Below are 14162 nucleotides of genomic sequence, written 5' to 3'. Positions count from 1 at the left end.
GCTGAGATAGCTTGTAAAATTTGGTTATTAGATAGTAAAACTGCAACAAATAAACCGCGCCAGATTGGGCGTTTGAATCGCTCCTACGAAATCGCTCGCCCAAATTTTAAGAAAATTCTTGTGAAAAGGCCTTTGGGTATGACATTGATCTAAATCGGTGTATTTTTTGGACGCTGATCCCGAATCACCCGCCATGACGTAGGGTAAAAATATTTCCCTGGAGAGTTACATGGGCAAAAACCGTTTTAGTCACGTGACAGGCTAGTAAAACATGATTTCGATTGTTTAGGGCTCATGTTAGGGTTTGGATTAAGGTACGCGGGTTATGGATAGCTTCGGGGTTATGGTTGGGATTATATTAGGGTTTATGTAAAATTGTTTTGTACGGCTGCAAAACCATAAAAACCAAGGTCACGTGAAATTTTTGGGCGAGCGAATGAGCAAGAGCCGGTCGCGGTTTTTATTGTTTATACAAAAATAAGCGTACACATGATATACAATGCAATAAAGCTAAGAGTTTCTGCATGTTCGATTATTTTGCACCTAACTTAACCATGTGCCTTCGTGCTGCCGTTGCTCTATCCAGATAGGTAGTGCGCCATCAACAGTGAGCCGCGCGTGCCGACTGTATATAATAGTAGGATAGTTTTTTAGCGCTAATTTCGGCCAGCACAATTTTCTATAAACAAATAGATATCGAGTATCCTTCCCGACCTCCGATTGCAACAAAAATTGGTGAGCTCACTCTGTACACATAAACTTACGAGGAAAGTGTCCGAAATAATACGACAAAAATCAACGAATTTGGTCAAATTACGCGACTTTTACATCTACTTTAGCTCCAAAAGCCGCGCACCATCAAATATGGCACCCTTCACCTATAACCATGTGCTTTCGCGCCACTTCGGGCGCGCTTGTTTCACAAGTACGTCAAGAAGTGAGTGGGCGCGCGCTACTGCAAGCGCAAGGGCTCTGGATAGAGCAAATGGCACCCAGCTAGTGAGGCGAAACTCACTGATCTTTCCAAAAAGGTATGACAAATTTGGTATTGTGAAAATTCTCACAGTCTCTAGAAAACAGTGTTTCAAAAAATTTTAAAATCTGAGCAAGTTTATTTTATCGTCTCCACCCCTAATCCAGAACCGTTGAGCTTTGATTTAGCCGCCAACCCTCCATCGATTTTGGCAACCATATATTGGTTCCTAAAATTTCCCGCACTTTGCAGTTTCTGCAGTAGGGGTAATTAGGTATAAACTACAGTACAGCTGTACTTACAATCACATTCACAAGCATGCAAGCTCACCTGGTCCAATGAGCCTAGCGGGAAACAGAAAATGTTTTAATTAGTTTGTTAAACGAAGTGTCGTACGTCACCTCAAGATCGGGTGACAGGGTGCTTACAATTCGCGTTACTGGGCGGCGCTCAGCCTGTCATTCTGCATTCCGCAAAATCTTTATTCGGGCTGAGTGAATTACGACTTTCATCGCCCTAAAAAAGTGCGAATGCTCATTGGACTAGCATTCACGTGATCGTTCAGAACCAATTACAGCCGCGCAAAAGATCACATGCACGCCAACTACCAATAAAAAAGAAGTGACGTATGCACTACAAGAGCCGCGCGCTGAGTTAGATTGTAAAATCTGATTATTTGATTGTAAAATCGCATAAACACGCCTATTTGCGCGTTTTAGAGGGTTTAATTACGCCAGGCTATGCTTATGAACATACTAGCTTGGGGTCCCCTGGTAAAATTCGCGCCACTTGTTTCACAAGTAAAGAAAAGCACCAACTCGCCTTCGTGCGCTCGCCCGCAGTGTTCATGTTGCCACGCGCGACGTCAGATATGAGGACAAAATTTTGACACCCAATATAAAATTGCTTAGATCCGTGCCCAGGCTGCAAGCATTTTTTCATGAGACAAAATAAAATATTGACTCACAATGCGATGTCAATCTTTCAATTCACAGCTTGGCGAGGCCCAGTCTAGTGGCCTGGTGAATTTTTACCAAACTAGCGTTGTAGGTTTACAACCTACCAGGACGCGCGCCGAGTTGGACTCGTCAATATATGGAACAGATATTTAACGAGTATCACCCGTTAAAACTAGCGAAGCGCAATGTTGAATGTGATTGCGAGAATTGACGGGTGACACTCGTAAAATATTTGTTTAATATATTGAAGTCCAACTCGGCTTTTACTAATTCGCTCGCCCAAAAATTTCACGTGACTTTGGTTTTTATGGTTTTGCAGCCGTACAAAACGGTTTTACATAAATCCTAATCCCAACCCTAACCCTAACCATAACCCCGAAGGTAACCATAACCCTTACCACAAGCCTAACCCTAACCCGGGCCCTAAACAATCGAATTCGCATTTTACTAGCCTGTCACGTGACCAAAACGGTTTTTTGCCCATAACTCTCCAGGGAAGCATTTTAACCCTACGTCATGGGGGTGATTCGGAATCAGCGTCCAAAAATACACCGATATATATCACTTTCATGCCCCAAAGGGCCTTTTCACAAGAATTTCCTTAAAATTTGGGCGAGCGATTTAGTAGAAGCAGTAGAAAAGCGATCATAAGCGCCTATAGGCGCTTTTAAATCCTGATTCTGCCGGTGACCCCAGGTTGCACAGAAAAGCACTTATAACTATAAGCGGGCACACTGATTTCCAGTTCTGACCAGGTTAAGGGGAATTGAGAAATCGCTTATAAGCGCAGCATTAAAAAAGCGCTAATGAGCGCTTTTTAATTCCGGGCACTCCCCCGTTCCGACCAGGTTAGTGGCAGCATTGAAAAAGCGCTTATAAGCGCTTTCTAATTCTTGCCAACCAGGCCATGGGTGATAGGAAAAGCGGGAGAAAAGCGATCATAAGCGCTTTTAAATCCTGACTCTGCCGGTGCACCCCAGGTTGCTCAGAAAAGCACTTATAAGCGGGCACTCTGATTTCCAGTTCCGACCAGGTTAGGGGCAGCATTTAAAAAGCGCTTAAGAGCGCTTTTTAATTCCGGGCACACCCCTGTTCCGAACAGGTTAGGGGCAGCATTGAAAAAACGCTTATAAGCGCTTTATAATTCTTGCCAACCAGGCCATGGGTGATAGAAAAAGCGGTAGAAAAGCGATCATAAGCGCTTTTAAATCCTGACTCTGCCGGTGCACCCCAGGTTGCTCAGAAAAGCACTTATAAGCGGGCACTCTGATTTCCAGTTCCGACCAAAAAGCGCTTAAGAGCGCTTTTTAATTCCGGGCACTCCCCCGTTCCGACCAGGTTAGTGGCAGCATTGAAAAAGCGCTTATAAGCGCTTTCTAATTCTTGCCAACCAGGCCATGGGTGATAGGAAAAGCGGGAGAAAAGCGATCATAAGCGCTTTTAAATCCTGACTCTGCCGGTGCACCCCAGGTTGCTCAGAAAGGCACTTATAAGCGGGCACTCTGATTTCCAGTTCCGACCAGGTTAGGGGCAGCATTTAAAAAGCGCTTAAGAGCGCTTTTTAATTCCGGGCACACCCCTGTTCCGAACAGGTTAGGGGCAGCATTGAAAAAACGCTTATAAGCGCTTTATAATTCTTGCCAACCAGGCCATGGGTGATAGAAAAAGCGGTAGAAAAGCGATCATAAGCGCTTTTAAATCCTGACTCTGCCGGTGCACCCCAGGTTGCTCAGAAAAGCACTTATAAGCGGGCACTCTGATTTCCAGTTCCGACCAGGTTGGGGCAGCATTTAAAAAGCGCTTAAGAGCGCTTTTTAATTCCGGGCACACCCCTGTTCCGAACAGGTTAGGGTCAGCATTGAAAAAACGCTTATAAGCGCTTTATAATTCTTGCCAACCAGGCCATGGGTGATAGAAAAAGCGGTAGAAAAGCGATCATAAGCGCCTATAAGCGCTTTTAAATCCTGGCTCTGCCGGTGCACCCCAGGTTGCTCAGAAAAGCACATGCAACTGCAAGTGGGCACTCTCCAGTTCCGACCAGGTTAAGGGGAATTGAGAAATCGCTTATAAGCGCTTTTAAATTCCGGGCACCACCCCGTTCCGACCAGGTTAGGGGCGGCATTGAAAAAGCGCTTATAAGCGCTTTTAAATTCCGGGCACCACCCCGTTCCGACCAGGTTAGGGGCAGCATCGAAAAAGCGCTTATAAGCGCTTTTTAATTCCTGCTCACCTGGCCTATAAGCGCTTTTTAAATCCTGACTCTGCCGGTGCACCCCAGGTTGCTCAGAAAGGCACATGAAAGTTCCAACCAGGTTAAGGGGAATTGAGAAATCGCTTAAAAGCGCTTTTAAATTCCGGGCACTACCCTGTTCCGACCAGGCTAGGGGGCAGCATCGAAAAAGCGCTTATAAGCGCTTTTTAATTCCTGCTCACCTGGCCATGGATGATAGGAAAAGCGGTAAAAGCGGTGAAATAGCGATGAATTAGCCGTAATAAGCGATTTCTAAAAAAACGCTTATAATCGATTATAAGCGGTTATAAGATGTAATATAGCGTTTTCCTGACTCAATTTTAAAAGCGCTTATAAGTGCTTTATTTGCGCTTTACAAACAGCTAAATTGCACCCCAATTATAAGCGCTTATAATCGCTTATAAATGGTTCAAAAAAGCGCCCACGAATCGCTTATCCGGCCAACCGCTTATCCACCCGTTTTTGGCGCCAATCCTACTGGAAAACCGCTTTTAAATCGCTCAGCGACGCTAGTAAGCGCTTAAAAGCGCTTATAAGCGCTTTTAAATTCAAAAAAGCGCTTTTTTGAATTATGACACCAATTATAGTCGATTATAAGCGATTTTTTTTGAACCGTTTATAATCGTAAAAAAAGCGATTGTAAACGGTTTTTTTTTTAAAAAGCGCCGAAAAAGCGCTCAATAAGCGATTATCGTCGCCGATCATAAAATATCGTTTATGGAAACTTGCCCATTATTACACTACAAATTATACGTAAAGAGTTGACTACAGTTAATAATATGGGTGTTACTGAAAGAGGTATATTTGCTTATAGGTTCAATATTCATACTACTCAAGCTAATAACTGCGACGGGTCTCTTTAATCTACAAAATATACGGTTCACTTTGATGTCCTGAAAGCTTAATTTGCAGTAACACGGCTCAGTAAGATACACCTATGAAATGCAGCTCTTAAGGACTCATTACACGACTAAATCAGCTAGAGCTCTAGAGGATAGATTAGTTGGCAAATAAGGGTGGCCAGCTCTTTCAAAACAACTAGCTCCTAATAACAGATGGAAGGTGGCCAGCTCTCCAAGAATGAGGCAGGTCAGGGCGAGCTCGCTAGCTCAGAACAGTGACGATCCATTACAAACGTGTTCTCCGAGCCATTTAGCTAGATAGAGAAAGGACAAACAGCATATAAAGCCAGCTACATAGATATTTGCAGATAAACACAGCTAACAGATACAGGTTAACACAGAGAGGATTTATTTAAGAACACACAAGTTAATTATAAGCTTTAATAATACAAACTTCATTGTCATGGGAACTTTCGTAATACAACTACCATTAGGGATGCGGTGCACTACAGGGCACAACATCGCCTCCCTGATCGTAGTGACAGTGACACACTAAGTGTAACAAATTCTCACGGTTGTCACATACCTCGTAGTCCTTGCCAGCTATGGCAGTAATGTCCTTAGTCTTGAAGCGGACAGTAACTCTACCGTCACATCCGTCGTTACGTTCAATAACCAGCTCAGCCATTCCCGCGCTTTCCTTGTACAGATAACTGGGTTTCTGGAATTGCAGTATACCCGGTTCTGGGAGGGGAGCGTGTTACAGTCAGGTGTTACAGAGTGTAACAGTCTGCAATGTGACAGTCAAATTTTACAGTCAGCAGTTATTTGGGAGACTTAATAAATTGTGATATAATGTTGTGCGTGTCGAGGATTTAATGGAAAATGTAATTTCATTACTGGTACATATTACGTGGAATACAATACATCAAGTACACGATAAGGCGTTAAGTTTCGAACTTTATACTAATGCCCCGTATGTAATGACGTCATGAAATGTGAACTCACCATCATCGTTGATGATAGAAACTTGAGTGACGCAGATCTTGTCCATTTCAGTTCCCCTTGAAGGGTTGAACAGTCTCACGAAGAAGGTTTCAGTCTCTTCCCAGACATCGTCGTCAATGATTTCGATCTCGACTGTCTTGATGTATTCTCCCTCGATAAATTCAATGATTCCAGCCTTGGATACGTAGTCCTCACCAGCATTGGCTGTACCGTCGGATGTTTCGTAACTGGTAGAGAAAGGTCAATTTTATATCGTTAAAAGAAGAAGCTTCATTGGTTCAAATTGTGTTGAAGGTTCTGTTCAAAAACAATTTGAAGCTTGTTCATTGTTCAAGTGGTCTTACAGTTACAATAACTTAATGAGGTTGGATGTTGAAATATTTCAGTGTTTGTCAAATATTTACGAAGTTTCATTCCAAATCCTACACGGAGATTCTAACATAGTGGACTGGTACAGCTCAGAAATGTTATGAACTGATGTATCATTAGTCAGTGAATGGCAAGACTAAATTACTAAGCAATTAGAGGATTAGTAAGCAGATTTTATCCAGGTAAACTGGATTAGACGCTTCAATTATCTATTTTAAGGATGATTACATTCGTGTGCTAAGTAAGTAAGCCAAGGAAATATAGTTCAAATCTAGTTCAAATCGCCTTATTCTAACGGTATAGTACGCACTTTCTAGTTACACAAGAAACATAAGACATAGATCCACTGGAATAAGTAATATACAATATCTACCGACCCTTATGTGCCAAAATACGTTCATAAAGAACTGTATCAGATACTAAAGATCTGCTGGCACTGATCAATTATTATTCTATGAATAACGTTAAAAGACTGCCATTAATCTTCATAATAGCACTTACTTTATGGTTGTTTTGCAGTTCAGGTTTCCAGTTCGAATAACCCCCAGTTTGATGGTTCCCTCGTTTTCCATGCAAGAGTATGCTGCAGCGGAGAACTCAATTCTGGCCACTGAAATATGTTAATTTTAGTTAGAGTCATTATGTACCAGCTTTTACAATCCGAATCATCGCTGATTTTGTCAAAATAAGTTAAGTTTTAACATAAGTTAAAATAGATTATCGGAATTCTAATTGAAGTTGTAAAGCTAGACATTTTGTTGTCTAAACGTTTAGACATTTATTATCAGAAAAGTCAAATAATAAACTGAGGTATGTGTGATTTTAGGAATGTTTAATGTTTAATTGTTTATGGTGACTGTAACTACTTGATAACAATTGTAACTATAGTTACTGTGGAAGTTACCTGTCATGTCACCGTTTCGGCTTGGTTCCCTGGCAGCAAGATCTTCATCGTCCTGAGATAAACATTCTTAAAATAAAACGAACAGAAAAGAAAAAGAGTTACACTGACTAATTTACTTTACTGGTGACCAAAACAACAACTAAATCTCGAAAATCTTAAAAATTACACTGATTATCATTCTATTAACCTAATACATGGTCACCTAATGAATATTTATATAATAAATGTTCCTGACGTTCCAATACGGACATTTTCAAATCCTTAATAATATTTACTCTAAATTTATCAACGTGCATGTGACATTGTCACATTGCAAGAAATATTTGAATTTCAACTTTTTGTAGCCGTGAATTTAAACATATATTAATTTGATCGTCTAGCTGAAATTTTAAATTTTGGGGCAATATATAACATTACTAATAATTCCCATTGATGGAGCTAGACTTGTAAAGTAAGAAAATGATGTGTCGCTGACATTTCCCACGTTTGGCGGCTTTTCAGCATGTCCTGACCGTTACTTTTTGACTCATTTTAAAGAAGTTTTAAGCTTTTTTTAGATTCCGTACCTGTAAATTATTTTGCCACGTTCCATCTAAATATCAAAATCTGGCAAGAGTCAAATTATCACGGACGCTTGTGAAATTTAGTTGCACTGACTTTGTGCGCACAGACAGCCGAGGACCCCTCGGGAGTTAATACTACAGTTTACAGGCTATCTGTTGAACTATTTCAAGAATGTAATTGTCATCCTGTTATACTAAATACTGAGCTGTGAACAAGCTGTAATCTTGCTGTGAACGTTACACAGTACGATCCCTATAAAGCTGCAGCTTGATTGAGTACACCACAAGTATACAAGTAAATGTACATTGGTTACCATGGCAACTATTTATGACAACAGACTGTGTTTACTTAGTGCCGGGCATTCAGACGATCATAAGCAATATCGCTCACTATTCAGTATAACCACACTATCTTAACTTACAGATCGCACACACTAGATTTATTTTTTATCTCAACACTTATTTTACTTCGGACATTCCAACAGCAACATTGTTACACAAGTGTGTAACCAGCCAATTACAGGAAGCCGAAGGATTCAATTATACATTAGGCCAGTGACGGTTAAGGTAGTGTGTACCATACTTTCTTCGCCCGAGACTTTGCTGCAATGGGCAGCTCCTCATTTAACCCTCACACCCGATTTCTCGAGTATTTGGCTGAGTGGACCGGGGGGCTGCATAGACCACTCAGGATCCTTAGCTGAGCGTCGACGACGCTCACCCCACGGCTAGTGACAGAGTCGGGAATCGAACCTGGTACCTCAAGCAATACCAGGAGGATTAACCAACTGAGCCACTAAGCCGTTATAGATCTAGCTAACCTCAGCTCTGCAGTAGCTTCCACACCCAGTACCCAGGTACATCTCCACATCTCCACATTCCACAAATACCTCCACAATACTCATCTTGTGTACCATTAGTCGGTTTAGTCACACAGAGTTATTCATAGTACCAGAGCCAATGCAAGAGGTACACAAATACACTCGTTACCATGGTAATTACACTGGCTACACACACTGATGACGCACAACACTGACAATCTATCAGTAATAATTACATTGTCTGTATCGGCGATTTAGGTTAATTTTATTATCGTAGTATGGAATGTGAACACTTAAATCAGGTTCTGCAAAACTTCGAAGATCGGTGGAAAATTCTGGTGATTCTGTTGCGGTTCCAGCCGGATATCCGGCTTCAATATCCGGTTCCAGTCCGGTTTCAAAGGTACGTGGCCGGATATCGACTGGAAATTTCAAGGAAAAAATTGTATTTTTTGAAAATGTGATTTCAAGGGGTACTTAGGTTTAAACAACCAGCGAAATTTCAAAACTTTCCAGTAAAAATTTAATTCTCCTGTTTGCCACTCTGTTCCGGTCTAGATTGATATCCGACCGTTTTCAAATCTCCAGACCGGTAGTTAGCTCCAGGTCGTATGTGATTATATACCAAATTTGTTATGTTGTCAATATTTATACACATACACGTCATACAGCCTACTCTACAATCTAGATTCTAGATCTATAAAACGGAGTACAAGTTACCGGGGGCGCTAAGCCATCCTCTTACATCTTCATATAGTTTCCAATTGTGCTAGCTTACAATGCAATGGTGTTACGGGACACCAATTTTATTGTTTTTGTACATAATATGCAATGTGCACATAGTTGAACAACATGAGATATTGGAAAACAAATGAACGAATAGATTTCAACTAACACGGTGTACATTTATAACCTGGATTATAATATTTATTATATACATATAATATTTCTCCTTACCTCTGTAGTTGCGATCTGAACAAGTCAAACCAATCAGTCATTAAAGTTTTACAAAATGTCACGTGCTTGATCATAATTATACATAATTACAGTCCAGGAATCAAAAGGCACAGCAATTATCTTGACTACGAACTAATTATTGTACTACTGGACGTGTTAATTAACAACGTTCAACCATTTGTTTCGGCCAGCTGTTTTAGGAGTCATTATTCTCAATTATTGATCGACACGAAGCACAAACGGAAATATATGCTTACTGGCAAACCAACAAACATTGGCATGAGCATTGCCTCCAGGACCTATACATTGAGAATATCTGGTCATCTAAAAAGAAATACTCTGAATAGAATGATGAATAAAACATATAAATAAATCTTGCTGAAGCTAAAAAACCTCTTAAATTCCACATACCTTTGGTTTGTTGTAGAATGGAACCTTGCTTCCTCCCTTGTTGGCTCGACCTGCGATAACCCTGTACCAAGCTCGGGAGTGATGAGTTCTTCTCAACATCTCGGCGGTAGCAATGTCTGCTGCTTCCTTGGGGTCTTTCAGCTGTTTCTTTCCCATCTGGGAAGGTAAGGAATATTAGTAAAGGATCTTTCAGGGCGGAACAGGGCGGCCACGGGGATATAATAGTTATAATGAAGGGGAATAGTGAAGTCTGACTGCTAACACTGTCAACAGAGACCACCACGTTCGGGCTCTCTGAGTTGTTGAAACGGATTGACCATGTGCTGATGCGTGTTCACAGTGTGTGCTTAATAACCCCCTCTCTCACCGGGCTGGGGAGCTAGGATTAATACTATTGAGAGCCTGCACGGATGGGAGCTTTCCAATTTACACAGTAGTTTTAGAACTGGTAGAATATTTACAGGGCGGGGTTTTAATAGGATGCTATTTACTGTTAATTGGTGTACTAACTATAAATAGTTTGCTATTTAAAAACGCAGGGTGCGTTTTTATTGTAGATAAATACATTTTGTATTATAACTCTTTGTTTTATGATACTAACAAAAATTTATTTTTCATCTTTCTTTTGATAAATTATGTTTATAACGAGATGCCATCATTATGACGTAGCGTTGCATTCTCAGTTTTCTTAGAATACTATTATTATTAACTAATACTTAGGAAAATACCACTCCAATACTTAGGAAAATACCACTCCAATACTTAGGAAAATACCAAACCAATTCAAACCAATTTATCGTGCAAAAGCCTAAACACACAACATATAATAGCCTAGATTAGCACGAGATATCGCGCAAAAAAAAGCCAGTCATACACACACTCGTAACACTCCAGTTGCCATAGCAACAAATGGCCAAATTCAATCATAGATATAGCAAAAAAGAAAGGTCACTGTGTCAACACTAGCGGCACGTGCCATGCCACTGATCACGTGACATTAAAAATCTCTCACCACAATCTCATTTACTTGAGTCTGACTATCGGATTTGTTATTGGTCTGAAATGATCGAGTATTCCAACAATTCCAACAATGTCATGGTATAGAAATAGATCTAGTTTAATACGTTTTAAATTCCAATTTGGGTTTTGGCCTCACGAAATAGCTATTTGTGGATCTAATATCAATAATAACACAGTTCATTAGCCGATTTTAAATTCTTCCTCGCAATTTCTGCGAAGAAATAAAGATCGTATTACGGACAAATTCCTGCTAAAATTCCATGAGATATACAGTCAATGATGCTGTGTGTGTGTGTGTGTGTTTGTGATGTGTGCTCCTTTGTAATAAACAGGAGGGCCACTAATTGTTTGTGAATAACTGTAGACTGTAGCGGGCTGTAGAATGTGGACGAGTACACTTACAATTTCATTGTCTTCAGATAAAGAGCTAAATTTGTGTTATCATGGAATTTGTGTGGTACGTCTCATATCCGTGACAGCTGTAGGCGGGATATAAAGCTAGAACTAGAAGATGGTGGAAGTCTAGGCTGTAGGAATTGGGAACATAATATTATGCATTTTGGCAAAATGTTTGAGAGTGTTCTGCTTCTTGAAACAAAATGACAGCTTGTTTTCAAATATTTCTATTTCTAGAAACATTAACAAGGTGTTTAAATTTACCAAGTTACCAGACAGCCCAGTAACTTTATTGTCAACAAGCTCACACGTCCCTAGGTTTCCAGACACCACTCTCTTTTTTCAAGCAGACATGTTGTCTAGCATAATATCATCTCGTCTAATTTATGCAGGATGATTAGTGGGCAATGACTGGTGAGAATATAAAGGTGCAAGATGCTTGTTAGCTGGGAGATACCGTATTTATGGTAGTTTGCCAAGAACTGAGAGGTTTAGCGGGTTGGGAACCATGGTTATCACTAGAAGTAACTGGTCCCATGTCATATATTCCAGATTGTTGATTTAGAACATGTACAGAAGAGGACTGCCAGGCATTTACTCGGCCAGCCGACCTGTCTGAGAATCCAAAAGGACCCTAGAATTGAAGGAGTGTTCGTGATGATGGTATAGCTAGCAAATACTTTGGACTAGGTACAGGTTTGAGTATTTATTACGTATGAATACATAAGAATGTGTGATCATTATGAAGTATTTATAATTGGATGAAAGAATCTTAAATATTCCTAGCTATCTGAATCGTGTGAATGAATATTTGGCACTATCAAAACGGGAGACGGGTTACTATTCAAACTTCTTGAGGGGTCTCCCGTCCAAATAATGGTGCTTTATGATACCGTATAGTACGAAATGTAGGAAAAACATGCCCGTTACGACTTTGTGATACCTACAGTTTAGTGATTGACTCTTGGTAAGAAAAGCTTCGCATTATACATTTTCTGTATAAACGCAGCTTGCCGTTGTTTAAAGGTGAAATATTAAAATTTGCACCTAACGAAGACTCATCACCTAGTCGGACAGAGAAATTATTATATGTTGTGTAACCCTGGTTAGGTTAACTAAACATCTACAGGGCCAATGGCATTAAAATAACTGACTTGGGCCTTGAAATTATTGGTTACAGTAAATTAGGTACTAGTGTACCGTACATTTAATAATTGAATAGATAGAATAAGTAGATATTAAGATATATTCGAGAAAAGATGATCAACATATTTTATGCTTTAATGAAACCCACGAAAAGATAATTACACATACCACACATCAATATTTTTGTCAGCAATACCAGCTAAGACATTTAATTATTACACTGCTTTGAAAGGTGGTCTGCGATCACAACAACATGATGTTAAGAACAACACCACAATAGCAATTAATCTCACAGAAAAGCAGAAAGCTTGCTCAGTGTTACATCACGCACATCAAGTCATCACGAACTGCGCGTGTTGCACATCACGTATTGCACTTGTTGCATTGGTGACCTTCCTGCAGTCTCAATACCTTGGGCCCGAGAAGTCGTGCTCCCAGCCTCAATACCATGGGTCCAAAAAATAAACCGTGCCTCAAATAATCACATCTTAAGGCCATATACCATGCCAGGCCATACATATTATACCATGCCAGTTTTAGGATAATGCCTATTATAATGATTGAGGTTTGAGGTATTGAGGCTGGGGTAACTGGGCCTGAAATAGGTGGCTCCGTGGATTTATCGCATGCATGCATGTTTCATAACTTACTATCAATCTCTCAACTTTCTCTCCCTTTTCGTTCGTCTATAATTATTGCTTCAATTAACACTCCAATGAAGTCTATTCAAGATATCAAGATAAATCAGTTTAAGATCTACGTGAGCTATAAATGAAGTGGAGATTAGCAGATTAAATTATATCTCGCGATAATATTAAGTTAAAATTAACGAGATTCCAGCCCATATTTAATTGGATTGGGGCAGTAAGCCACGTAAAATTAGAACACAATTGTTGTTGGAACATAATAGAGCAATTATAATACTTAGTTCAATCGACATGGCGGTAGTTTTTGTTAACAAAAACTTCTTTTGTATTATCAAGACTTATAATTTAAGCTCTATTCATTATTACTGTTTGGTAAAAACTGAAAAGTATTCAAAATCTGACAGCATTCACCATTCTGTACGTTGAGAGTAATTAAAAAGATGAAGCATTACAAATTTATTTAAAAGTTTAAAGATGCGAAGTAAGTTTTAGAAAGAAAGTTTAGTAAAGATGTTGTTGAAAAGTTTACATGACTCATGATAAAAGGCCATAATATATTTGAAATAATATTAAAAGATGTCGAGATGATCTCGGATATTTCTAAGATGATTATGAATGATCGCAGCATTATTTGTTTAAGAAATCTTGATAGATGGTCAATAGATATTTGTTTTTGATTATTTTTTAACATGTTGAATAGTATTCAGGAAATTTTCAAAGGAGTTGTAATTGGAAAAAGTGCTTTGAAGTTAGAAAATTGTGTTTAAAAAGACAAAATAGTATTGAAAAATATCGAATTAATGTTAAAATATGTCAAAAATTGTTGACCCCTCATAATTTCATGCCAACTATGGATCTTTGAGAACACCAGAGCCAATCACTGCAGCACAGACTG

General features: G+C 39.6%; 2 protein-coding genes across 5 annotated transcripts in view; one reads left to right on the top strand and one right to left on the bottom strand.

The window, feature by feature from the left end:
- The window catches only part of LOC134816726 (arginine and glutamate-rich protein 1-A-like), a 1122901-nt gene that overhangs the window by 260338 nt on the left and 848401 nt on the right, over window positions 1-14162 (top strand). The window lies entirely within an intron of this gene.
- Window positions 1-14162, bottom strand: part of LOC134816507 (sodium/calcium exchanger 3-like) — a 33406-nt gene that overhangs the window by 13582 nt on the left and 5662 nt on the right. For 2 of the 4 annotated variants that reach the window (XM_063825372.1, XM_063825373.1), the window contains exons 3-8: window positions 13271-13306; window positions 10059-10214; window positions 7307-7358; window positions 6904-7012; window positions 6034-6260; window positions 5612-5769 (exon numbers count right to left, since the gene is read on the bottom strand). In XM_063825372.1, coding sequence (XP_063681442.1) covers window positions 5612-5769; window positions 6034-6260; window positions 6904-7012; window positions 7307-7358; window positions 10059-10214; window positions 13271-13306 — 738 coding nt within the window. The remainder of the gene's footprint in view (window positions 1-5611; window positions 5770-6033; window positions 6261-6903; window positions 7013-7306; window positions 7359-10058; window positions 10215-13270; window positions 13307-14162) is intronic. The other 2 variants (XM_063825376.1, XM_063825374.1) reach the window with 1 other exon arrangement.

This window comes from Bolinopsis microptera, chromosome 6 (genome assembly GCF_026151205.1).
Source record: "Bolinopsis microptera isolate Bmic1 chromosome 6, MBARI_Bmic_1.0, whole genome shotgun sequence".
Lineage (NCBI taxonomy): Eukaryota > Metazoa > Ctenophora > Tentaculata > Lobata > Bolinopsidae > Bolinopsis > Bolinopsis microptera.
Note: the sequence above shows the minus strand (reverse complement) of the source record. Positions and strands in the feature narration are given on the sequence as shown.